This window comes from Rhinolophus hipposideros (genome assembly GCF_964194185.1).
Source record: "Rhinolophus hipposideros genome assembly, chromosome: 8".
Taxonomy (NCBI): domain Eukaryota; kingdom Metazoa; phylum Chordata; class Mammalia; order Chiroptera; family Rhinolophidae; genus Rhinolophus; species Rhinolophus hipposideros.
In genome coordinates, this window is record NC_138054.1 from 79,067,078 (window position 1) to 79,094,716 (window position 27,639).

Here is a 27,639-nt window from a genome sequence, read left to right on the forward strand (position 1 = left end):
CGGGTCAATCAGGTCTGGATTTTCAGGTACTTTGAGATTCGTGGTAGAGGAGAAAGGAAATGGGTTGCAGGCCCTGTGATGGCCTACCTAAAGCCAGGTGAGACTATTGCTTGTGAAAGGCTCCTGGAGTTATGTTTGAGCTCACAAGAAGCCATTTCCAGGTGCGGTTGAGGGCCTGTTTCATACTTTGGAGGGGGAGGCATATGGTAAGGGTTATTTCCTCTCTAGGACCAGAGGGTGGGAGGTGAATATATCAGTTGGAGGTTACCAGTAGGGGACAGCTGACCTCACTGAGTGCTGGTCTCAAAGGGCCTGCTAGAGCAGAGGTCATGGCGATGAGAAAGTCAGAGTAAAAAACCCAAGAGATGTTGCACAACACACAGAACACTCGACACAAACCTTCCCTGAAAAATCTCTCAAAAAAGCAGATGGGGGTGGGAGAGTGGATGTCACATTGAAGGGGGTTAGTTTCCAACTCTCAGACACTTGTGATATAATAATCTGGGTATAAAAAGAAAAAGTATTGTTAGCTAAAGTCATGGTCTAGTGAGGCCTGCAAAGGTTGGATTAAAATTGAAATGCAAATTAGATAAAGACATTTATTGAAATGGGTCTTAGATCAACCTGCTGGCTTTAGGTGAGTTGGCCTGAAGTGAACTGACTCAGAGCCCTGACCTCTGTCTTAGTCTGTTATTTCAAAAGTATCCCAAGAAGCTTTGAGCCTTTTCTGAGTTTACAAGTCTTCAGATTTTAAAGTGGCAGTGGCAGATTGGAAATGCCCACAGAGTGCAGTCTGTTTTCTTTCTTTGAATCACTGTGATTTATTTCAGTCAGAATGGATGTGGATCATGGCTGCCATACTGGGCATGCACAGATACAGAACATTTCTATCATCACAGAAAAGTTCTACCAGACAGCACTGCGCTCGGTAACTCTAGAAAGTATTAACCACATATAAGACGCGAACTCAACAGGTATCACATGGGTTGTTTTAAAATTAAATACTACTTCATAATTTTATTTGCACCTAGCACACACATTTTTTTGAAAAACAAGACATGCCATAGTAGTCATGAAGTTAACAAAACGTAAGCATCCACATAGAATATATTCTAAGATGACTTCATTTACATAGCTTCTCAGAGAAACACACAATCAGCCAGTGTTGGACCAGATTTAGAATTCACAAGGCTGCAGGGTGGAAGGTCCCCAACACTACCCTGATGGACATGTTGCATTCACACAGCACTATGAAGCTGGCTGGTTTGCATCAGAAAAGCAATGGAGATGTCAGTCCTCCCTTCTCTACCCAGCGTTTAATTCCACACTGCAAACCCCCATTTGATCTGGAAGCTTAATGTGATGGCATCATCAGACCTGCAGCTTCATAGGAGGGGTCGGGGGTGGGGGGTCTGAACTCTTGTCAAGACCCGCAGGCACCAGTCTGTGAAAGACTGGTTCTAACATCTGATAAGTCAGCCAGAATCCCAGCCACTAGATGAGGGGCGTGGGGAGAGGAAGACCACAGAACAACTGAAAAGTTTAAACCCAAGTTTAACTTCCTGGCTGCTAGGAAGGAGATGGAAGTGTGATATTCAATGATGCTTGGAACATTCAAGAAGGCTTGGGGATGTGTGAGAGCCATGAGAAAAAAAAATAATCAGGGCTGTGAATGGAAAGTTGATGTGCTCCTCCTCTCAATAGCAACGAAACCGAATTTTCATTCCCCTTTTCTGTCCTGTTCCTGTAGGCTTGCACCCTGACCTTGAGAAGTGACGTTTATGATCCCTCAAATCCTTCCTCCACACTGCATAAGGCCTCCTTTCCAGTCAGTGCTGATCCCGCCATTCTCTTTCTCATGAACCATCAATGGCTCCTGTGCCCCCTAGAAAGTACTTTAAAACTCTTCTGCCAGGCATTCAAGGCCCTCCATGACTTGGCTTCCACTGCTTGTCTTTCCAGGCTCATCTCCCACCACCTTCCCTGGCTCTCCTTTTCTTGCTGTCTCCGCTTTCTATCTCTGTGCCTTTGCAAATGCAGGCCCCTCTGTCTGAGGAGTGATCACTCTACTTTTTATGCTTTGCCCAAATCTTAGTTAGATTTGCCACCCATCAATGAGTGGGGCCAAAATCACCTCCATTTTGCATACCCCGTTCTAGGCTCAGGGCCTGACCTTTAGCAGGACTCCCATTTTTCTGTGGTCTGCAGTTGCACTCAGTCTGCCCTGCCCGTTTCCCAGGTATTTGTGTCTCCCTCTGCTGGCCTGGCGCGCAGGAACCATTCTTATTCGTTTCTGCCCTCACCATCCAAATGCTTAACAAATAGTAAGTGCCTCATAAATATTGTTGAGTTGATACCTGTCCTAAAGGGGAGAAGGTTAGTCATTGTCTGTTGCCCTCTTAGGGCACGTAAGACACAATACAGAAGTGGTTCAGACACAATACAGAAGTGGTTACCACAGGCAACAGTCAGTTTTTGAAGTCAGGTTACTAAATCAGTATTAAGCATAATCGATAAAGGTTAATGATCTAGCAACACTGGTCTATTAACACTGTTATCTTGCCTATTAGTTAAAGGCTGTGGAGGGAAGCAGTAAGTGTAGCTCTGAGTAGTAATCAATGAATGGAGAAATGCCGCGGATTCCACGGGGATTATTTGATTTGCCAAGTGAACCCCAGGGAGGAAACAAGGAATGGTAATTTCAACTCTCCAGTAGAAGTGTATCAGGCCCCTGGGGTTTTAACAGACCATGTCTCTCAATTACTAGGCTTTCAACTGTGTGATGCTCGGATTCTCTGCATCAGAATCACCTGTGTTGCCAGTTAAGCATGCAAACTCTTGGGCCCCACCCCAGTCCCACTTAAACCAATCTGTGGTTGGGGTATAGGAATTTGCATTTTAAATAAACACTGGGGGCGGAGAGGGGGGGGAAGCCTTATGCTCATTAAAGTTTGCAAACCTTTATCTGCCATTCTTAAAAGTATACAGTGGGTCTAGGGGAAGAGTGTATGCGGCCAGAAAGAAGGCAGCAGCCCTGTCTCTGAGAACACTTGTGTCGCCCAGACACGTCCATGGGGATAAGGACCCAAAGAGTCTCAATCGACTCCAAGAAAATTACCCAATAGTTTAAGCTTGGCGTGTTGATCTATCAAGGAGAGGATGGAGGGGAGGTGGGAGAAGGGGGTCTCTGAAATGAACACTCCCACTCTTCCCGGAGGGTATTGGTGTGCATGTAAAACTGCCAGTTTTCTGTCCATCCTTTTATAAGTGATGCAGTCACCTCTCGTAAGATGGAAAAGGATTCTTCCTCCCTTATGGGCGGAAGTGTCATCACTCTGCTCCTGTCCTTTCCTTTCTTCTCTTAACTTCCCAGTTTCTTTGGGGGAGGGTGGGAGGAAGCCATCAAGTAGTTCACAAAACCAAAACCAAATTAGTTTTCAGAGTAGATCCCACGCCATAAACACTTCAAGCCCATTTTCACTGGCAGGGCAGAGACAATGGGGAGGCAGACGTGCATTTCCCACAGGCAAATGATAGACTGTTCCACCGAGGGCTGGCCCACTAGGGCATGTGAAGCGAACACAAATGGTATCGCAAATACAGAATCACGAGTGAGACGGGTAGAGATCAGGCCTGCAGGTGAGGCGGGGGAAGCCCAGACTTAGAGGTCTCCAGCCTCTCACTGGATTTGGAAAGTAAGAGCAGAATCTGGGCCTTGCTTTAGCTCTGAAGAATGTGGCAACCTTTGGTCATTGACTGAGGAAGCTCAGTTACCATCCTGAAGGGTGATAAAGCCTTTCCAGGGTGGGCTAAACCAGGCAGAGGCTGAATTCCCTATCGCCCACCTGGAATACTGCTTTCATCTCATCCCTTCACCCCCGCCCCCACCCGCAACATGCAAAATTTCCAAGACCAAGATAACATATCCTTTTCCAGAGACAAAGCCTTTTCAAGATCCCTGTCCATAGAGTTCTCAGTTTAAAAAAAGAAGACCTGAAAGGCAAGCTGTCGAATTAAAGAGTTGAACCACTGTCAGCACAGCTTGAGCAGTTATAAGTGGAGGGGAGGTGAGTCTCCTTCAAGGTGGGCTCATTCCTTCTTGGTGTGTTCCAGGACTCGGTAGGGAACCCCAGAGGCGCTCCTGGAGCCGTGTTCTTCTTGCATGACAGGCAGTGTGGCAGGAGCATAGATCTCAGAAATGTTGTCATTGTTTTCCAGGGCCCCGTAGGAAAAAGAAGCTTTGAGGTCAGGCTGGACTGCCATTCCCTTGTCATGCATATTCTGCATACCTGAAATGAAATGCATTTTCCCCAAATCATTATGTGGTGAGAGGGCCAAAGGAGGCTGCACCTTCCTCTATCCTGCCACAGACTAATTATAATGCTCGACAGCTAATTGTGTGCATTGTCAATTTCCTGAATGCTTTCGATTGAAAAAAAAGAACACCTACAAATATACACTAGAAATATTACAGTTGCTAAGCAACAAGGGATGTATCTTCGGTAAACATCCACCCAGACCAGCCACTGTCCACAGAAACCATCAGTTGGCCGAGAATGAGGTGGGAATGTCTGTTTGGGACATAGGGGCAGTGCTTTGAACGTGGTAGATGCCATCACTTTTTTGCTGAATTAAATCAGGAGCCAGAAAACTATTATACTCTTGAGAGAAGAGCGTAACTTTTGTGTCATGGACGAGTGATGGTGACATATGAATCATGATGCTCAGAGGGAGAGTTTTGATCTCAATATTAACATCCATGATCCACATATCAGGGCAAGGTGAGATTTTGCTTATTACTTCTGGGCACACTGATGTTGGATTTCTATTTACATTTAAGGGCATAGATTTTAGTCATTAATTCTTTTAACCTTATTCTACAACACCCTCATCAGGTGGGACCTGGTCTTCTCCAAGGCCAAGTCTTTCCTTATAGGGAATCAAGACCCTTCAAATTCTCTTGGCCCCAGACTGAGTCATAAGAAATTGAATGCAAAGTGCTTTCCATGAAATTATGATGACAATAACAGCTGACATCTGACTGCTTAATATGCCCCAGGCACTGGGCTAAGTGCTTTAAACAGTGGTAGTAACAAGAGCAGCAATAATGAGAATAGGTAACGTGTACTGAATGTTTAGTTGATAAGAGCACTGTTCTACACAGTTATCAAGTTTTATCTCATTTGATCCTTACAACTACTGATAAGGAAAACGAGGCAGTTGGAGGTCAAAAAACTACTAAGTGGCAGTGCCAGGGTTCCAATTCAGGTGGTTTAAACTCTGAAGCCCACATTCTTAACCAGAATGCTGTAGGGACTGCCCTATATGCCTGCACTTAATTGCCAAATATCCTATGACAGAGATACACCACTACCCTCATTTACTATATAAGAAACCAGAAATTCAGAGAGGAGAAGTAACTTGCCCAAGGTCACACAGCTAATGAAAGACAGCTGGGATCGAACAGCAAAGCCCGTGTTCTTATTCACTCTGCCAATGGGCTGGGAAGACCCAGTTAGTGGAAGGCCCTTTGCTCCCACATTGCACACGCCTTAGGTGATGATCATTTGAAGGGTACAGTTTAAGAGTATGTGGTTTGGGTTTGGGGGCATGGGTGGGGGTAAATGAGGGGATGCCTATTCCTTAGGGAAGAGAGTTGGCTTACCAGGAATAGTTTAGATTTTGACTTTTGTCAGTGCTCTCTAGTCAAAAATCATCAGGAATACACCTTTTAGTCCAGGGGTGTCCAAACTGCGGCCCGCGGGCCAACTGCGGCCCACAATCCATTGTTAATTGGCCCGCAGCAAATTCTAAAAATATATTTAGTTTACTTAAATAAACCAGGTGAGGCAATACGTACTTCACCTCAAGTGAGTGGCCCGGCTGTTTGTGTATTTTACCGCATATGGCCCTTGGTGAAAAACGTTGAAAAAAGTTTGGACACCCCTACTCTAGTCTAACAAATTTGGGTTTACTGACTCATTGTAATGAGGGAAATGGACACCATGGGTAACTGTGGGTGTTTCAGTAAGAAGGTATTAGGAAGGACTTATTTGGGTTTGTGTTAGATGATTTGGGGGACAGTTTAAGGAAGCAGGGCTTTGCTTTGGATTAGGACTGTCAGGAAGTGGGGATAATTCTATCATTGGGGATCTCAATAACTCTCATCTAGAAGGAGGGAAGACCAGATAGAGGCTAAAACTGTGATTGGTAAAGAGCATGTCACTCATATTGACTGAGTGACAAGGGAATGGTTGATCCTTTTTGTGATGTGGACAATGTTCATGAGTGGTGTGTGTTCAGCCGTGATTCCAGAGTCGCCCTGTGTGTATTCATTAGGGTCACAGAGTGGCCTTGTCTCATGTAAATTTGTGAAACAGTTTATGTGCAGCCAGGGAACGCCGAGGCCCAGCTCCTGGCTATCAGGGACTGCTTTTCTCTTTCTCATTTTTTAGAAATCTTTCGGGTGCTAGAACTACTTAAAGCCTCTCCAAATTGTGACATGTAGTGACTTTTTGGAATCTGAATGCCTCTTAAACAGTAGCTACTTTTCTTTTGTGAAGATACCAATCTAAGTAGACCAAAAGCAAGGTCCTGATGCTGACCAGGAAACCAAATAGCTAGAAAAGCCACTCTATTTAAGCAGTTTTATTCTTCATGTTCTACCTGGCATCAGGTCACACGAGGGTTTGAAATTTTCAAAGTTTTTACAGCAAAAGGGAAGTGAAACCAAATTTAACCCGGCATCTACCATGTCCCAGACACTGTGCAAGGGGTCTTTAACAGGTGATCCCCCTCCCCTGAAAGGAATCCCAATTTACAGGGGAGGGGCAGAGGCCAGAGGAGGTCAGGCCCAAGGTCACAGAGTGGGAAGGAAGTACAGCTGGGATTCGAGTCCAGGTCATTTGAACTCCAAGCCCGAGCTCTTCATAGCACAGAACACAAGTCTACTCAGAAGTGTCCTGACATGCCACAGCAATAGGGCAGGGTCTCCTTTTTTCAACATCTGACTTCCCACCATCACAAAGTACAAAGAGAAGGCAAAAGCCACATCCACAAACAGATCACAGAATGTTGATAGCTAGGATTACCTTAGGTTACCTTCTATTTTCTACCAGAAAAAACATCTGTATATATGAATATACAAACATTTATATAGATATATACACATACACAGTTGATCAACACACAAACACACAGGTACATACAGATACTTGCACACACACAGAGTTGACACCTCACCTATCTGGAATTCAGCTATCCAGCGCCCTCATCTATCCGGAACACAGCCGAGAACAAGGAAGTAAGCAAAAAAGGCATCTGAGCAGCCTGATTAGATGTTTAAAAAGTCCATGCACTAAAGCTCATGCACTTAACTCCTAGGAGAAACCTTAAGGCCTCAACTCAGAGCTCATTTATGTTAACTTCATACACAATTCAAACAAATGGGGTCAAATGAGAAGACTGCCACGGAGTTTGCTACACTGGTAACGGCAGGGGTGACAGACAACAGCTTAATAGCAAGAGATGAGGAAATAATACGAAAAGTAGACACATAAACCCTGGGGTCATTTGGGGTAGGGACACCTCAGTCAGCCCTGAGAACACCTGCATCACAGAGTTCTTTATCAAGCAGCACTCTATGCCATCAGTGTGATTATATTTTGTTCAGTAGCCTGTCTTACTGAAGGGTGGGAGTTTATGTTTCGGAAAGAATTCCACCTTCTATATCTAAACTAAAAACTGTGAGTTAAAGAGTGAAAGCCAGTGGTCACTGGCAACCCAAACATTTAGGTCAGCAATCCTAGACGGGGCTGGCCCAGCGTTTTAACTTTTCTATTCTGGACCCCTTTAGGCTGGACAAGTACTCTGCAGTTCTCCACAGGCCTCACTACTCCCTTCTGTGCAGCGCTGCGTTGATTCACACCTTCATATTACTGTCATGCCTTCAGGGCATTTGAACTTGCGCTTCTCAGCTGTGAACCCTCCCTTAGATCCCTGGGAAATTAGGCTTTCCAGAACAATCCATGCTCTTGCGGACTCTCAGGAGTGAGGTTATAGTATTTGAATTTCATTCATCCTATTTTCCTTCCCCTCTCTGATCATTCCCTTCCAACTAGATACCCTGTTTCCCCGAAAATAAGACCTAGCCGGACAATCAGCTCTAATGCGTCTTTTGGAACAAAAATTAATATAAGACACGGTATATTATATTATATTAATTATATATTATATTATATTATGTCATTATATTATGTTATGTTATATTATATTATATTATATTATATTATATTATATTATATACCCGGTCTTATTTTACTTATTTTATAGTATAGTATACTTATTACTATACTTATAGTATAGTATACTTATTTTTATAGTAAAATAAGACCGGATCTTATATTAATTTTTGCTCCAAAAGACGCTTTAGAGCTGATTGTCCTAGGTCTTATTTTCGGGGAAACACCGTAAATGGGTTTTTCCTTTTATGGGCATGAAGCCTGGGGCTGCAGATCATAATTATATCCAGTGTGAATCAGGATTGTCTTTAAAAGGTCTTAAAATAGACATGGGAACTGGTAAGACGTGCTGAAAACCAACTGAGGCTCCTCAGCTATTTCCCATTGCCACCTCTTTTGTACACCAAGATTTAAAAAAAAAAAGAGAGAGACAGTCACACAATAACGGCATCAGAACGGCACAGCACACCTTCCCTGTACCAAACAGGAAGTAGCAGTCATTCTATATGGATGATCTGGCCAGCTGGAGACAAGGAATTTTAACATTACCTGGCATGGCATCCATGGAAATATAGGGCTCAAATGGAATGGCTTTCTTCCTGTTGCGGGTGATTAAGAAGACGCCCAAGAATGCAATGAGGCACCTGAAGAACAGGGATAAGAGAGGAAGAGAATTTAGGCCAGAGTGAGGTTGGGAGGGATACTTTCAAACCCCAGTAATGGGACAAAAGTAAAAAGAAGGTCGCAGGCTGCAGAGCAGCCCTGAAAGGCTGCTGGGCCAGAGATCAGCAGGGAGCAGACCCAAGATGAATAAGACCCCATGCAGCCACATATACCCGACACTCCGCACAAGCCTTAATCAGAATAAATTTGACTCTTTCAGGCCAAGCTCTCAAGGTTCTTCACTCCACTTAACCCGTATCTCGGAAACTTGCCTTTAAAAACATTTTTTTTCCAATTAAAAAAGTTCTCTATGGCCTAAATTCAATCAATACAGGAGAAAGTAAAAATTGGAAAGTCTCTGTACTCCCCCAGTCCCATTTTCCCAGGTAGGTGTATATTCTTCTAGTCTTTTTTTTTTCTTTTCTCTAGAGCTTAGATATAAACAAGCATGCTTTCTAAAAATTGAGGTACAATTTTCATGCAGTAAAATGCACAAACCCTAAATATAGAGTTCCATGAATTTTACCTGTGTATACACGTGTGAACCGTGTAACTGTTGTGTTGAATCCATTGTCTGAATAGACTACAATTTGTTTTCCACTCTCCTGTTGTAGACATTTAGGTTGTATATACACTATGATTTAACTTACAAGAAGTTCAAGAACAGGCAGATCGAATCTGTGGTGAGAGAAGTCAGAATAGTGGGGAAGGGTTACCCTTCCTCTGGGAAGACATTTCTGTCCCCTCCAACCCCAGAAAGTATCCTGTGTCCCTTCCCAATTCGTGTAACCCTTCCCCACTATTCTGACTTCTCTCACCACACATTCGCTCTGCCTGTTCTTGAACTTCTTGTAAATTAAATCATAGTGTGTATGATTCTTTGATGTCTCATTTCTTTCATCCGATGCATGTTTTTAAGATTCATCCACTTTTATTGTGTGTATTAGTAGTTCATTATTTGTAATTGTTGTGTTGAATCCATTGTCTGAATAGACTACAATTTGTTTTCCACTCTCCTGTTGATAGACATTTGGGTTGTATCCAATTTGGGCATATTATAAATAAAGCTACTATAAATATTCACGTACAAGTTATTTTGTTGATATATGTACTCATTTCTTTTGGATATATATCTAGAGGTAGAATTGTTGGATCTTAGTGTAGACTATGCGTAAAAACAAACAAACAAACAAAAGAAAACACATTAACTTTTTCCATCTAATGTATCCTGGGCATGGTTCTATGTCTAGTACCTATAGACTGGCCTCAATTTTTCAAAATGGCAGCATGGTACTTTATTATATGGGTATACTATAATTTATTTAACCTGCGTTCTACTTCTGGGCATTTAGGTTGCTCCCAATTATTTGCTTATACATATTAATTTTAAAATTAATAAATAGCCTCATACATGAGTCTGTATCCCATTTCAATTATTTTTCCAAGATATATGATTAGAAATGAAATGCTACATCAAAAAGCATGCTCCTTTAAAATGTTCTCGATATGGCCAAATTGTCTTCCCACATTAAAGAGCACAGTGAAGCAGAGTGTGGTCTCCTCATCTTGCCAACATGGAATATTATCAATTTTTGTCAGTGTTTGCAAAATGATGGCCATCTCACGTAGGTTCAACGTGCCTTTCTTTGATCTGAGGTGAGGATGAGAGTCCTTTCATATGTTCAAATGTGAACTGTAGAAACAACAAGGAGTGAAAGCCCCACAAGAAAGGGGAAGGAGAGAAAGCCTTTTGGGGAATAAAGTGCTCACCTCTGGTGACTTTCCCAATCCCAGTTGCTCTTTCCCAAATCCCACTGGCTCTAAAGGATTGCCTGAGAGGCTGAAGCAATAATGGAGGGAGAGAGGTGACCTGCCTGGATTCTACACCCAGTGTTCTGGGGCCAGAGAGCAGGACGGAACTCACCCCAGTGCAAACATGCAGATGTGCAGTGCGTCCTCCCCAATGAAGTCCAGGTAAAATATTGCACCTGCAGCAGCAAATAAATAACGGAAGACATGTGAGCTGTTTTCAAATCACCTAGTTGCCAGTCTACCTGGGATTTACCTAAGCTCTCTTCCCTGCAGGAAACCAAAGGGATCGAAAAATATTATGACTGTGCCTGGTAAAATATTAGCAGAAATGGCATAAAAGCCATTTGGGGGAACAGAATGTCTTCTGTCTGACCCTCCTAGGCCACTCTTATCTCCACCTTTTTTTCTCAACTTTTTATTGTGAGATAATACTAGTTTCAAAAAACAGTACAGTGTTCCCATGTACCCAGCTTCCCCCAACAAAACAGTACTATAAACTAAACTACAGATCATATTTACCAGTTTTTACACACTCCTTTCCCCCACCTTTCTTAAGATGGATAAACAAGGCTTTGTGTTTAAGCTGTCAGAACTTTCTAACCTCACGCAGCCAGCAGATGTCACGCCCGCAGGTCCATTCCTATGGCACGAGAGTGACATGGGCTTGCCACCCTCACTCTGCAGCCAGCGTCTGGCTGGACTCATTTCACGACCATGGGCTTCTTGCTGTATTCCTGGGCTCCTGATTTCCTGCTCGACTTCTGACTCAATCATGGTATTAAAGCTTTGGCTGGACTCCAGCTCTTAACCATGCCTTAATCTCAGCATTAGGTTAGCTTTCTGGCTGCTCTGGGTCAATCAATGTCCTACTTGATCCCTAGTACTGCTCCCAGCAGACCTTAGCAGGCATGTGCCCTGCTCATTCCTACCTCTGTGAGTGGGATCTGGGCACCCCTTGTCTAACAGGCACTGCAAAGCATATGGCTTCACGACCAGGCCTTCCTCTCAGGCAGGCCCATTGGTTCTTATTGACTGTTTTACTCTGAAGACTGTAGTCACCATTGCCACTTAAAAACAAACACACTGATATGCTTGCAGCCTCTAAAGCCACCTCAGAAAGAAAATGAAAAAAATAATTTAGGGGTGAAGTAGAAGAAAAGGGGAGTATAATAGTCATCACGGACTGAGTTGCTAAGGTGCCACAGATGCTTCATGTACCAACCATCTCTGAAAATCATATAGAAGAATCCTGTGCTCGCTTGGCCAGTGGAAACAGTTGAGCTAGCAGATGATGGTACAACTTGTTAAAGAAACCTTGCACATGCACTACCAAGCAGGGGACATTTGGATTGTACATATGTAAGTTCTAAGAGGTGAGTGTTACTCCCATTTTGCGAATGTGAAGCTTAGGCACAGAGAGGTTAAGTGATTTTCCCAGAGCCACACAGCTCTGTCTATGCTGGGTTGCACACCCAGGTCTTTGTGGCTCTAAATCCTGCACTTTCTATGGACAGACAAGTCAGTGAAATTGGTTGTATTACCAAAGCAGAGCCTCCTCCCTCCACACTGGGGCACCTTCCTGCTGCTAAGGTAGAAGACAGAAATCTAGCAATTGGCCACACCTACCTGCTGTGATGGCGACAGTTGTGGATAGAATGTAGCCCACACTGGCAATGAGAGACGAGTCGTACATTTGTGAAGCCTGACTTAAAAAGCTGCAATACAAAAGCACTCTGTCAGTGGGCTGTGAGGATGTTGGAAAGACCTTGCGAAAGCTGATGACTACTAAGAGAGTTGGTCTGAAATGCGAAGACGACTCATGAAAGAACATTCCTTGGGTTTATAAAGATGGCTTTCCTGGTCCAAGCAGACCATGCCTTTCTGGTCGCATACCCTTGCCCATGTGCTTCTCGTCACTGGAAATGCCCGTCTTCTCACTTCTGTGTCTCCTGTGTCCTCACCCCACTAAAAAGAGCTATTCCCGGTCTCTTATAAACACTCCAAGGAACTCTTATATCACTTATCACATTCTGCCTATTGTTACAGCTATTTCTTTAAAATAAATTTTCTTCTTAATTCAAAAATAATGTGATCACTGCAATAAATATAGGAAAAAGAGAGGGAAACTTGGAGTCACTCGTAATCTCTCCATGTAGGATAAACACCGCCATCATTTCAGAATATATTCTTGGTCCTTCCGCTGCAGCGTATTTGAGTTGTTATGCAGTTGCTTACACCAGAGCATACTTCCCCCTCAACTGCAGTCGTGTGTTCACCAGGCTGCCCCCCACCAGGGCTGTGAGTGCCTTGAGGGGGTTACTATTATTCCTTGTCTCGTGTGTGGAAGGCCCCCTACGGGACTGGCACACAGTAGGCCTCAGTGAGTGGGTGCTGACTGGCTGAGAAGCGCCCCAGGAAGTGGGCGGGCCATCTGATTTGTCCTTGTAACCCCTGGAGTGCTTGGCACAGAGCCTTGCAAGGGTCCCGTGGTGACGACTGGAATTGGAGTAGGACGAAGAACAGTAGTAATTGATACGGTAATAGTAATAATGATCATAAAAGCTGCTGCTATTTACCCATGATTCCCTCAGGAAGGGACTGCTATTCCCACTGGTGGTCAAGGAATCTGCATCTTAGATGGGACGGTAGAGCAGAGTGGTGAGAGGTGCGGGCTGGGGACCCAGATGCCTGCATTCCCATCTCAGCTCCACTACCTACTTCCTGGCCTTTTAACCTCACTTTGCCACTTCATACGCAAAGTGAGGACAGTATCATCTGCCTGAAAAGGGTGTTGTGCGGATGAAATGAGTTCAAGTTCATGTGAAAGCAGTGAGAGAACAGCTGGCTTCCACTGGGCACCCAGTCAGCAGCGGTCTCTCCTACGATCCCTCGCGGCCTCGCTGGTGGACGGTGAGCCTTGACCTCCCTGGGGTGAATCAGCCTCATGCACAACACCGAAACCTGTGCAGTTCACCTTCCTGTCCCCATGCAGGACTGTCACATGCCCTTCTAGGCCCACAGTGGACACCAAGTCTCAGATATGAACAAGGCCCAGGCTTGCCCTCAGTTCTCCTATTTTTGATTAAGAGAAATGACTACCTCCCTCTTTCACTTGGGAAGATTTGGGGCGATTTCTTGAGGACAAGAAATGGCCACCTTTTGTCTTCCACCTAGCAGATGAACAGGTGTGTCAAGGGACAGCACAGCTTCTTCTGAAGCTCTTGAAATGGACGCCTGCCTCGGAGCAGGTGGGAAGTGAGGCTGCCTCTGATCACGCACGGCTCACATTTTGAAGCAGAGGGTCAAACACAACCATGGCAGGCTTGCCTTTCAAGCAGCACAGAGCCCCTGCAAGTGTCAACTCAGCAATCCAGTAGCCCCCCTCCCTCTCCTCAGTGGGTGCCTAACCCTGGCAGTAGGCTGCCTTCCCCATGGCTTCAAAAACAAATGCAATCAGGCCCAGAAAATGCAAGAGCCCTGCGTGTCGAGGCCCAGCAGGAAGAGAACTTGTAACTCACGTGGCCTGATAGACGGCTGTGGCCACCATGCACACGAACATCACGTAGAAGATGGGGTAGTCGAGCTGCAGGTTCCCTTGGATGGACAAGACAAGCATCCCAGCCACCGCCTTCACTGTCACCACTGTCATGGAGCCTGCAGGAGGGATATAGGATGAGTTGTGGCCTCAGGGACATGGAGGGAGTCAGACCCTGAAAGTCAGTTTATCACCCCAAAGAGCTTAGTCAAAAAAGTGGAGGACATAGAGTAGTCAAGCGAGTGATTCACAGGGTGAGAAGACGCCATTTGCACCAGATCTCTGCCTTCTCCCATCAGCTGCCTGCTGTCACTGCTGCTACACCCAAGAAGGGAGGAGTGTAAAACCCCAACAGGTATTTCGAAACGTCACTTCTAAACTCTACCCAGAAAAGGCGATGGATGAGCTCAGGTCTCTGAACCCCAGAGTGGCAGCGTTGTGCCTGGAACACCGTGGGAGGGCAGAACAATCTTTGCATGGATAAATGAACTTCTTTTGGATTATCGTTCTCATAGCAATCACAGGAAAAACACGTGGTGGGTAAAGAGCTCTCTCTTTTTTTGTTTTTCAGTGCTCAGTCAATTGTATTTTTAAAAACACTTCTTTAGACAGAGGTCTCCAAATGCTTTGGAATCCTACCCCTATGCATACGCACGTACTTTTCCATGTTGATGCATTTTTGTACTTTTCCGTGTTTATGCATTTTTAAATTACAGTCATATAACACTGTGCTTTTACAGTATGTACCTTAAAAAACATGTGCAGGAACTATCCTTTAAAAGGTGGAGATAAAAATAAATTTAAGTGCTAATATTTTTTTATCACACACCTTGTGGACCATCTTGCTCAGCTCACCATGGAGACTACTGCTTTCTTTACCCAGAGGTGCAGAAATGACTCCTAACTCTAGTCCCACCACAGCAGGAGTTAAAAAAAGAAGCCACCCCTAACAATGGTACAATGAAGCTCCTTATTCTGGCTGAGAGCTCTGCTTTTCTATTTTTCTCAGCTACTGCTCATTTTGCCTTCTCCTGCCAAGAGCCCATCATACGCAGTGGCTTCTGGGCCCCTCGGCTGCAGTTTTCAAACAGCAGCAGCCAGTTAAGACAAGTACTTTCTTTTATCAGGCTGTACTTGTTAGCGAGATGGACACAGAAGAGTGGCCAAGGTGCCTCAGAACCTTCTGACCTCTTACTCACCAGGAGAGAACGTTTGGGGACTGTGATCTTCGAGCCACTTTGAAAATAAAATCACCAAGGAATAGACCACTGACACATGCCACAACAGGGATGGGCCTCTAAAACATGCTCAGGGAAAGAAGCCAGTCACAAAAAGCCACCTAGTGTCTCTAATTCATATACTATGTCCAGAAAGGCAAATCCATAGAGACAGAAAGTAGATCAGTGGTGGCCAGGGGCTGGGGGAAGCAGGAATGGAGAGTGACTGCTAATGGGCACCGGGTTTCCTTTATGGGCAACAAAAATGTTCTGAAATTCAATTATGATGATGGCCGCTCAACGTTGTGAATATACTAAAAACCACTAAATTGCATACATTAAACAGGTGGATTTTATGGTCTATACATTTTATCTCAATAAGGCTGTATTTAGAAAAATCAAAATAATCAACCCTGTCCTATGGTGACACCTCTCTGTGTGGTTGATGGCCTGTCCCTGGAGAGGGGCTCGCTGTGGAAAGGACAGAAGAGAAACAACAGGTATCAGGCACTCGTGCTCGTCTCATTTCACCCCCCTCTCCCTGAGATTTGGGTGTTCTCTTATGGCCATTTTTGGAGTGGGGGTTAAACCAGCAGAGTCACTAGGAGGCAGAGGTAGGGTTTCACCCACCCACTTGTTCCCCAGGAAGAACCAGTATTTCTCACAGCTCTATTTAGCAATCAAATGCTGTGCTGGGTTAGAGCCTTGCCCCAATCTGACTTAGGAACGATTTCTCCCATCACATCCATCCTTCTAAAAGGAAAGGGAAAGAAAAAAAAAAGAGAGAAAGGGAGCAAAATCAATTTTTGCCTTTGAATCCAGAATGAGTCCTAACCTCTGACTGGTTTTACATGGACCCTTAAGGACTCAGTTGTTGAAACACGCTTCACTCTGACTTCTCTGAAATAACCTCTCAACCCTCACTTGCCCTTATGCTGCCTTCTTCATTGTAGTTGTCACCGACCACATGTATATTATTTACGTATTTTTCCACTTCTTTACTGAAGTTTCCCCCCTTTAGAACAGAGGCGTTCTGAGGGCAGGGGTTTGTGTCCTGTGTACCACTGTGGCCAGTGTCCAGCACCATTCCTGGCACTTAGGAGATTCGGTATTTGAGCAAGAACGCTGAATGCAGCCAGCAGCGTGACAGGCCTGACGGGGGCTGCCTCCTGCCAGCAGCGACCTTCTTCTTTTTTTTTTAGTTTTTATTGGGGAATATTGGGGAACAGTGTATTTCTCCAGGGCCCATCAGCTGCAAGTCGCTGGACTTCAATCTAGTTGTGGAGGGCACAGCTTAGCTCCAAGTCCAAGCACAGTTCTCAATCTTTAGTTCCAGGGGGCACAGCCCACCACCATTCCATGTGGGAAATGAACTGGCAACCTTGTCATTGAGAGTTCGCGCTCTAACCAACTGGGCCATCCAGACGCCCCCCCCAGCAGCAGCGACCTTCTGGTGCTACTCGTCATGGCAAAACTCAATCACCCAGACCCCCACTTACCGAGTAACGCCACCAAGAGAAGAATCACGACAATGTTGTTGGCGTTCTTCTCCTTGTAGAAGTACAGCAGTAAGCAGAATAGAATGATCTCCACAAGCTAGAAAGCAGCAAGGTGGGGTGGGGGGGGTCAGTGAGGGCTGCAGACATAGGCAAGAGGGGGAGACTCTGATGGGCTGGGCCAGAGGTTACGTGGCTGACGTCAGCAGTCACAGACCCTCAGAGTTGAAAGGAAATCAAAACACCCAGCATTCCCCAAACTACTGACAGATATCCTGTGGAAAAGGAGGGGATGCTGAGTGAATCTCTCTAATTCCTGGACAACACCGGGAAAGAGTTCATCTCATGGTAGAACTTTTGGGGTGAGGTGCTGGCGCCTCATATCCACCTTGTCTTGGATGGCCAAGATTCATCGGGCTGAGATGGTCTTTTCACTTCACTGCCCCATGAGTAACCCCATTAAAACTGGGGGTCAGTCAAAGAGGGAGACGCTTGTTCACCGAGGAGACGAGCTCTGGCAAAATATACAAGTACACATGCTCCTTGCCCCTGAAGCTAGACTCCAACGTGTGCGATATAGTAAAGAAGAACAGCTGTGCAGTCACGCAGGCCCAGGTTTGAACTTGGATCTGCTTCGAAACTAACTGTGTGACCTTGGGCAAGTCACTTCACTTCCCTAAACCTCAGTTACTTCCTCTGGGAAATTCTTATTTGACAGGGCCATCAGCTCAGCTTACACTTAATGAACTCAAAACTAAGTCAGGCACTGTTCTAAGCATTTTATCTATACCCAACTCGTTAAATCCGCACAATAATTCTATGAAGTAGGTACTATCATAATCCCAAGCTGGTAAATGGCAGAGCCAGGATTTGAACCTGGACAGTCTGGCTGCAAAATCTACATGCTGTCCTGCTAAGCTACACTGCCTGAAGACAGGTGATCCCTTGCCTGGCATTTAGAAGGTGCTCAACCAGTAGAATCTTATGATTAGACAGTGGCAAGTCTGAAGTTTTAGAAGCTTCCCCGCCTTGGATCAACAACTTGTCTTTCTACTCCTTCAAGGCCCAGATATTTGGCGATCCTTTCCCAAGGAGGGAAGCCAGCCCCAGCACCCCTCAAAACTAAAGCAGGAAAATTTGACAGTGGCTCAGCTCTATTTGCCCACCCCACCCTCCAACCAAAGCTTGTTATAAAAACCAAATGGAGAAACATTAATGGGCATTTTGAAAAGAAAAGTCCTCATAATCAGAGACCATAAAACACAGCTGTTTTCATTTTCCTGTTTTCTTCCTGTCGTTGTCACAGGGAATACATATTTTATCTCCTTGTTATCACAGTCGACGTACAATTTTTCACTGGGCCATTTTTAGTTACCATAAACAATTTCCATGTTTTATGAAGTTGTCATAATTATCTTTAATGGCTGCAGAATACACCAAGCAGATGGAGAGTTACTTAACATTCCCAACCACCGTGTGTGCATTCGGGGAGGCCCAATTTTTCTGCCATTCTTCATGATGCTTAAATGTATGCTGTAACAGCACGTGGTGTCCTGTCCCAAGATAGCTGTGTATAACTTGGTGCCTCTTGATAGACCATGAATTCTGCGAGCATGCCTCATTTATTTTTTTATACCCACAGTGTCTGGCACATAGCAGACATTCAAAAATATTCATTGAATTTGATTTAGCTTCACAGTCACGATAAAGGAAGACTAACTAAGTTGGTCACTGAGCCTCTGCCAGGTGCTGGGTGGTTTCCACACCACTTCGTATCGGGAGCAATAACCACGCCAGGTCCTGTGACGCTCGTCAGTTTACAGAGGAGGAGGCAGAGCTCTGGTTAAGTGACTTGGCCAAGGTCACACAGCAGATAACAAACTCGAGCCCAGGACTCCCTGAGAGAAAAGCTTTCCCTGAAGAGGTGGGTCTTTGGCTCTGTCCTGCAGACATTTCTCCACGTCCATCAGGTAAATGCTCAGACTGGCTGGCAGCAGGGGGATGACACAGCCCCAATCTTGGGGAAATCCTTCTTCTGCTTTGTGGACAATCTGAGGAAAAAGTACGTTCTGGGGCCTCTAGAGCAGTCCCAGGCTGCTTGTGTCAGAGGTAACATAGTGAACACCCTCAGTCAAAGTGGTGAAAGAAGATGGCACGTGAGGCCAGGTAGGCCCAGTTTCAAGTCCAGCTCTGCTCTCCTGGGACTCAGAACAAGTTAGCTGACCTCCCTGAGCTCCAGTTTTCTCATCCAGAAAATGGAAAGAAAAACACTTACTTTATAGGGTTGTGGAGAGAATCTGAGATGACACATAAAAAAGTGTTTCGCATAGAGACAGGCATGGTATGGGAATATACCAGTAGCTTTGTCAAATACCTTAGATGTTTTCCTTGATTAGTTTATTTGCAGACCTAAACTGGATGTCACTGGGGCAAAGGACTGAGCTCTGGCTGGGGGTTTAGGAGACAAAGTTTCTAGGGTCTCCCTTGTTTCTATCAGCTGTGTGATACTGGGCAAAAAGACATTACATTCTTAATAAATAACATTCTATAACTGTTTAGGATTTTAACTTTTTCTTCTTACCATAAAAGTTTTAAATGTTTATGTAGAAATTTTGGTGATACATAAAGACAAAATAAAAATTCAGTCATAATTCCATCTCCCAGAGACAACCACTAATTAAATTTGTTTTTTTCTAGCCAGTCCTTTATAGATACATTGTATGTACACACCTACAAATACCTCCAAAACATAGTTATCATACTAGATATGCAGTTTTAGACATTACTCAGGACGTAAGTGAAAAAAGGGTTTTACAGTGAATTACGTCCTCTCTATAATTATGGTCTTCAGAGCTGTGAAATATGTCACAATTCACATGAATCCCCTAGTGCTGGGTATTCAGGTTTCTGGTTTCTAGGACTCGATTCCCACTCCCACTATCTCAGGCAGACGAACCAGAAGCTTGTCTTACTTACCATGTACAAGAGAAAAGGCCAGCTCACGAGGTGCCTGGTAATGTTCTCGCCTGTCATCTTCTCATGACTGTTGGGGGCGAATGTCACCAGCAAGTAGGTGCCCACAACAGCCAAACCGCAGCCAACAAAGGACAAGACGTAGCGCCCTGAAAGGAAGGGGAGGCTGTCACAGGGCTCACTGCAGGTGCAGGCCCCGGGCCAGTGTGTGCTCCTGGGGCGACACAGCTGACCTGTTATTGTTTGTGTTTTTGGTTCTTTATTTTTTAAAAAACAGATGATCTTCCTTAATGTTATTTAAAAAAAAAATTTAGTGTTAAAAAACTTTAATGAGGCGTTGCATGCATACAAAAAAGTGTTTGATGAATTCTCACACAGTGAGTACACCCATATAACCAGCACCCAGATTAAGAAAGGAAACATTAGCAGGATCCCCAAATCCCGACATGTGTTCCCTTCCAACCACGTGACCCCACCCCCAGGTTTGGTAACACTTTTGATTTTGACTAACACTGACAGTTTCCCTGATTTTGCACTTTATTTACTTATTTTTCTTTCTTTTCTTCTCCTCTTTCTTCTTCTTCTCTCTCTTTTGGTGTGTGTATGTTTCTATTTTCCATTTGTTTTTTAGGGTTTTTTGTTGTCATTTTAATTTCTTTTTTGGCTTTTACTTGATATAAATGGATTTGTATAGCATGTTCTCGTGTCTGTGCTCACACAAGATGATGTTTGTGAGATTCATGTGTATTGTACACATAGTGGTGGTTCCTTTATTCTCACTGCTGTACAGTGGGCCGTTGTGTGAACATGACACAATTTATCCATTCAACTGCTTGACAGGCATTTCAGTCATCTCCAGTCTTTGGTTATAACAAGTAATGTTACTGTACCTATGTATTTCTATTGGGTATAAAACCAGGAGTGGAATTCCTGGGTCACAGGATATGTAGGTGTTCAGCTTAGTAGTTATTGTCAACTGGTTTTCCAAAGTGGCTGTACCAGTTTACACTCCCACCAGTAAAGCAGGAGAGTAAAACTATGTATTTTTTTCTTCATTTTAGCCATTCTGGTGTTGCACTATTGTTTTAACACACATTTTTATAGGGAACATTTTAAAGTGAGAATCATTTTATGGGCAAGATAAGAAACAAATAAAACAAAACCTCAAAAGCAAACATTTAGAACCTACCACGTGTCTTAAAAATTACATCATCCTTTCCCAGCTGGTTATTTAACCTACTTCCAAGGGAACTGTTGAAATGCTATCAATTTTCTACTCTACAGACCTGTCAGCCACTGTTAGTGGCCCAATATCCAGGCTCCTGGGTAAGTGACATGAGTCTCCTTACTTTCCCCAGGGTCCTGTCACAATCCAGTTGAACCCTGTGCAATTGGTGAAAAGCCTCTTGACAGCCTGCCCAGGCAAACTGAGAAGGGCTGTGAGCTCTGCACATACGGTGACCACAGGCCTATGGATTTTTCTGGCAAAGAACTAACTATATGGATTTCATTCCACTATCTCCAGAAAATATGATATCTCGTTCAATGTCTTTTATTTTAACTCTCAGCCTCATAAGGTGCTCAAAAACAGGTTGTTCAATTGTTCAGTGAATGAGTGAACCAGGATTCAAATCAACACAGTAAGTTCTGTGCTAAGATACACAAGTCTGTTGTCCTAAGTTTTCTTCAGGCAGGGATAGGTCTTCCTCATCTCCATGCCTGCAGTGTCCAGCACAGCTCTAGCACTGTGTGAATGTTAGCTGAATTTAATGGAATTTGAGGCAGGGCAGTCATGTACAGCTGAGCAGGTTGCTCACTGCACAAGAGCAACTACCTGCAGGTGAGTGGAAGACTAAAATCCAGCCCATGTTCTGCTCACTAGTTATGTGTCCACAGCACTACAGGTGCCCAGAGGGGCCAACTTTTTCCAATTCATATAGGGCACTGCCTGGACTAGCATGCCTCTTATTCCAGGACTACCTAGAATGACCCGGGAAGGGGCAAAGCAGAACAAACCCAGCCACTCTGCCCCCCTGGATGACCACGCCCCCTCACCCTCACTCCCCCCACCCCCAAACACACAAATCAAGACTACTGCAAATCACAATGAGTCTCCTGGCCTTGTCGTTATTTGTTTGCTAAGCAGTAGTGCTGCTGTTTTTTTCAGTGTAAGACTCTTTTCTTTTTCAGCCTCCTGCCCCTAACTTGCTTTTATTCTACACCAAAGATTCAGAACAGTAGTTCCCAAACCTGGCTGTGTTTTCCCAACTGCTTGGGAGCATCTTCTCCCTGACATTTTAAGAACTTTTCAGACACACAGACAAGTTGAAAGAGTTGTATAGTAAGCACCCATAGTCTTACCACCTAGATTCTAAATGAACGTCATACATACTTGTTTTATCACATAGCTATCTGTTCTCTTCACCCCTTCATCCATTCATCAAACCATCTTATTTTTGATACATTTCAAAGCAAGTTGCAGACAAACATACTTCAGCCTGGAGAGGTTTATAAGAATGCAAATGTCTAGGCCCCAGATTCAAAATTGCTAGGGATGGAGCCTGTGTCACCATCATGTCACTACTTTACTCCTTAGCCTGGCTTATAAGGCCCAACATCATCCAGTCCTCCCTGTCTCCTTGCTCCCATGTCCTCCGTCCATTTTTACTCATTACCCTGCTGCTTCATTGGCCTTACTGATACTGGACACACCAAGCTTATTCCTGCCTCCGGGCCTTTGCACCTGCTGCTCCCTCTACGTGTAACACTCTGCCCACAAACCTTGGCATGGTGTCTCTGTATCATTTAGGTTGGGGCTCAAAAATCACCTCTTTAGACAGTCTAAACCTGACCAGACAAGGTCAAGTATTTCCACACCCCCAAAGTCCCACCAAGGATAGTTCTAGTTTTTCTGAGGCACTCACTAAGATCTAGAATTATATTTGTTCACTTGTTTATTGTATGCCTCCCACCACAAAACACACACATTTGACTGGAATCTCCATGACAGCAGGTACCCCATCTGTCCTACTGTTATATCCCTGAAACTTGATATAGGATGTGGCACTCAGTAGGTATCTTGGGGGAACACATCTTCCCCACTCCTCGGCTTTCCATGTGGATGGACCTCCAATGGACTGACACTTCCACCTCTTGCCTCACGGGTCTGCATTTCTCCATGAGTGGAGCCAATTCCCCAAAAGAATTTACACACTGAGGCTTTGTTCTTTTTCCTTCGTTTTTTGCCTCACACAATGTGAGGCAGTCATTCTGGGTAAGTGTTCCATTCTGTAAACCCAAATGTTTTCTTGGGAGACTGGCCCAAGGTCTAGTTGCGAACTGGGACACAGAGGGGGAGAGTTCATTTGGCGGCACACCTAAGCTGCATGCTCTACTTTAGCTTTTATTCGTAATAAAGCATCACTTCTGATCTCCTTCTGTGTTTATTTCCCATTGCTTTAGAACTCGGTGAAGGAAAGATGGTGCCTTTTATTGGGCCTCCTAAAATCGCAACAATAGATGCTCAATAAATATTGATTGAATGGAATGAATGAAAGTCCATTTTAGAAAGTCTCAGATGATTCTGAAGTGTAGCCAGGTTTGGGAACCACTGATTAAAGAGCTGGCTCTCAGGAACCTGATGAGGGTGGAATATAGAACCATAGAGGAGAGCGGGGAACAGGTGACCTCTATACTGGGGTAAGCTGGTTTTATAATGCAAAAAAGCAGAAACGTAAAATTGAGAACAGGGGCTCAAAGCAGTGAACTTACTCAGAAAGTCTTTTGGTTTCCATTTTTCTTTGATGAATATGATTCCTATGATGGCGCTAGCTATAAAGAAAAAAAGACAAGGAAAAGAGAATTGAGGCTGCCATCAGTCAAATGGGAGTCCCTTTGCCCATGCCTTTGGGTTGGCTCTTCTGCACTCTGGAACCTGAAACTTCCTAACGTCTCACTCATGCTCCCAAGAGCTCAGTCCCTTCTGGTTCTGGATTATTCCATCTCGGAAAGGGAGGCTTCTCTCTGAATCTTCCTGAGGATTTCCTACCAGGCTGGGAGCACTGTGTGTTGAGTACTTATTGTGCAGCAGGCAATCTACACGTTATGTCTGGCATGTTCACTCTTTGAGGTGGGTGCTATTATTCCCATTTGAAAACTGGGCACACTGAGGCTAACAGTGGTGAAGAACCTGCTCAAGATCATGCAGTTGGTAGGTGAGGACTAGACTTGAAGCCAAGACTGTGGGAGGCCAGGGCTCCTTGCTCCTTCCACTGGCATGCCTACCCTTGACATTTCCCCCTGGGTCTTGTCTCGCCCTGACTCTTCCAAGTTTGCAGATGTCCTCGCATTTCCCGTGACTGCCCTAAAGGATGCGGCTGGCATTTACTGTGAGTACACCTGGATTACTATTACAGGTCTGCCTCTTCTGGCTGTGTCCTGGGCTAAGTCAGTTCACCAGGGTCTCGGTTTCTTGGCCTATGAAGTCATGTGATGGATGCAGCTTGCACCACCGGCGTGAGGATTGTTAAATATTCAGGAAACCACTGACAGCTTGACTTCAGCCACAGTGTGGAGCTGACATGGTGCGAACACCATATAAATCAAAAACATTACCTATCAGGTCCTCTTTTCCTCCTTTCTCACTTTTCTGTCCTTTACCTTCTTCTCTCCCTCCCTCCACCTCTTCTTCCTCTTTTTTCTCTTCCTCTCTCACTTTCTGAGAGGTGGTTTATCAGCACACCACTGGAAATACCTACTTCTCGGAGTTAATAGGGGCAAATAAATAATATATGTAAATGATTTGTCACACAGTAAACGGTCAATAACTGGACTATTATTCAAGTACCTAGAACAGTGACTGGTAAGTAATAAGCATTCACTAAACAGTGGTTATTACTATTTTTGATATTATTTCTCACTTGGTGACTTGAGAAGCTCTAAGAACCTCTTAATTTCCAGTGGCTGATACCTGAAGTCCTATCATTATAATTCAGCCTCTGGTTTTTAACAATTTGATGATTAGGTTCTTATTAAAATTCAGAGGCTAATATTTAAAGCACTTGGTGACTCAGTCACCTTCATTGTGAATAAAGCGCTGACAGCCCTTTGGAGAGATCAGCAGAAGACAAATCTAAACAACTATTGGGGCTGAGCAGTAACATAAATGTGGAGAGAAGGCCAGAGGAAAGACAATGGGGGAAAGGTTGGGACTACGGCAGACTACTAGCCTAAACTGAAGGCATTCAGATGATATTAAAAAACAATACAATGTGGGAAAGAACACAGCATGTCCGAGGACCTCATTCCTTTTGTGGGCTGCCAGTTTATCAAGAAAAAAAGAGTCTTATCATAGAATCAGGGAAAGCAAATAGGTTTCTGGTCCTTTGCCAACTCCTGGTAATTGGGAGTGACTGCCTGAAGCTCGGAGAATTCTGAGGCCCCATCAAGGCTCAGTAGGAAGGAATGCTATGACTGATTAGTGATGTCTTCCTTGGGCCCAGGAGGGGCATACAGTTTCATCCCGGGTGTACGGGAGGCCCTCTTAATTCCAGGTGGAATAAGATGCAAAAATGTAACTTTTTCCTTTAGGAGCAAGGAAGAGCTTCTAAGCAGTGTAGTACTTGCCAGCAAGATAGAGGGAAATATTCCAAAGCAAGTTCACTGTCCCTGCTCCTATGTACAAAAAGTATTGTTCAGTGATCTACTAACATCTTTTAAAAAGAAAATAATGTTTTTCTAATTCTGTTTTATTTGTGACCTCATGGCCATTAATGCTCCTTTACCTTTAGCTGGTTCAAATGTTCTGAAACACTGGTTCAGTGATTACAGTAATCATAGAAAAATGGCAGATGAGAAAGTTAACGATGTTTTAAAAATAGTACCAGTTGATGTTAAAAAGATATGAGAATAAGCTGAATTTCTTAGAGGCGTAAGATATCTGAACCCTATAAAAGCTTGTGTTACCTTGGTGGAGCTAGGATGAATGGGCTAAAGTTTATCTTCCTTCTGTAGTAGAAATAAAAAGTAATTCTGATAAACTTTCTGAATCTTAAACAGATTCTGGAGACAGACAGCCCCGTTCATATCCCAGCCCTGCTCCTCACGAGCTGTGTGATTTGGGGAAATAAGTTCACCACTCTGTGTCTCAGTTTCCTCATCTGTAAAATGGGAATAATAACTGTATCTCCCTCAAAAGGCTTCCGGGGAGGATTAGAAGAATTAATATCTGTAAAGTGCTTACAGCAGGGCAGTGGTGTGTATGAAGCCCTTTGTAATTGCTGCTATTATTATCAAAGCAGTGTCTTCGATCCTGGTAGCGACACGGTTGACACACAGCCAGGTGAGTCCCAGGGGGTGTTTGGGCAGACTCCAGTCTTACCGATCACGGAGACTGCGCCGAGTGGCACGATCAGCGAGAGCGGAGCGAAGGCGTAGGAGGCAAACACACCCAGCTCACCCAGCAGCATCAGGAACAGGCCCAGCCACCATGTCTTGGTCTTGAAATATGCCCGGGGGTCCTTGGAGCTTGCCAGGCGGATGTGGCAGTACTTCTGGAAATCCGAGGAAGAATGTGATTTGAACAGATGTTTGGGGAAAAGATGTTATGATGCATGTATCCTAAATTTACCTCCCACTTTTATTCGGGAAGACCTGTCAGGTCTTTTTGGAGTCCTTACTGGAGAAAAGCAGTAGCGATCTAAATACTAGACTGTTATTCTAAGACAGTAGTTCTCACTGTGGCTGGGAAGCCTTAAAAATTCCCTGGGAAGCTTTGGAAAAAAAATCCACGTGTCCATGGGCCTCAGAGGGTAGATGTGAGGCCTGGAAATGTGCATTTCTAATGCACATTCCAGGCAGTATGCAGTCTGGGTGTGAGCCACGGTCTAAGGACCCCCACTTTAGCCTCGCCTCAGGTTGATCTTCTTCCTCTAACTGCAATGCCCATGTTCGCGGTGCCTACTCGGCTACATTCCTTTCTGTAGACATGACAGCAGCTCTGCTGGGCAGCTCTGTGGGTATCAGCAAACCCTGCCTTGCCTCGGGTGGATAATTGGCTCAAGTATGGCCAACATTCTTTTTTCTGGAAATGGGAACTTGAGACATAAAAACTGAGGCAGTGACTAAGGAAAGGTAGGAAGTCATGTTGACTTAGAGGGCCAAGGCTGCCTTTTGGGGAGGATCATGATGGGGGCTACACAGAAGCAGATACAGAAACAGAGATGCTGGTCTGTAGAAAGAAGAGCATGAACCAGACAAGTAGTTAAGAGAAGATGCAGCCTCAGAAACACACCCACATGTGAGTACCAGGTACACAAGTGTATTCATGTGCCTGCTCCAGGGAGGGAGGGCAGTTCATCGCAGCTAAAGGCTGTACCACTGGGGGAGGAGGAGAGGAGTTAGCCGCTGTTCTGCGGGATTCTTTTGGCTGCAGGTGTCAAGTCTTAGACTGGGTTTCCCTGAGACAAGGACCTGGGAACAAGTAGTTGATTTGGGAGGTGGTTCCTAGAGGCACAATGTGTAAGGGACTAAAAAAGTGAGACAGGGAAGAGAGAAGAATAAATGGGGAGTGCATTCATGGGTGAGTTAGTACCTTGGGCAAGTGGGGCTCAGTCCCACTGGGGACCCTCCAGGAAACCCTGTGAACTCACCTTAGAACCATCCTACCAGAGGATGGAAGCCTGGGCCATTTATTTACTGACTCC

At 44.6% G+C, this 27,639-nt stretch overlaps 1 protein-coding gene across 3 annotated transcripts in view; it reads right to left on the reverse strand.

The window, feature by feature from the left end:
• Positions 1 to 796: 796 nt before the first annotated feature.
• NIPAL3 (NIPA like domain containing 3) overlaps positions 797 to 27,639 on the reverse strand; it is a 44,225-nt gene continuing 17,382 nt past the window's right edge. For 2 of the 3 annotated variants that reach the window (XM_081054910.1, XM_081054911.1), the window contains 9 exons: positions 26,316 to 26,487; positions 23,708 to 23,767; positions 19,940 to 20,085; positions 16,967 to 17,063; positions 14,234 to 14,369; positions 12,342 to 12,430; positions 10,828 to 10,891; positions 8,790 to 8,884; positions 797 to 4,289 (listed from right to left, as the gene is read on the reverse strand). In XM_081054910.1, coding sequence (XP_080911036.1) covers positions 4,090 to 4,289; positions 8,790 to 8,884; positions 10,828 to 10,891; positions 12,342 to 12,430; positions 14,234 to 14,369; positions 16,967 to 17,063; positions 19,940 to 20,085; positions 23,708 to 23,767; positions 26,316 to 26,487 — 1,059 coding nt within the window. In that variant the 3' untranslated portion in view covers positions 797 to 4,089. Of the gene's footprint in view, positions 4,290 to 7,242; positions 7,275 to 8,789; positions 8,885 to 10,827; positions 10,892 to 12,341; positions 12,431 to 14,233; positions 14,370 to 16,966; positions 17,064 to 19,939; positions 20,086 to 23,707; positions 23,768 to 26,315; positions 26,488 to 27,639 lie in introns of all 3 variants that reach the window. The other variant, XM_081054912.1, reaches the window with a different exon arrangement.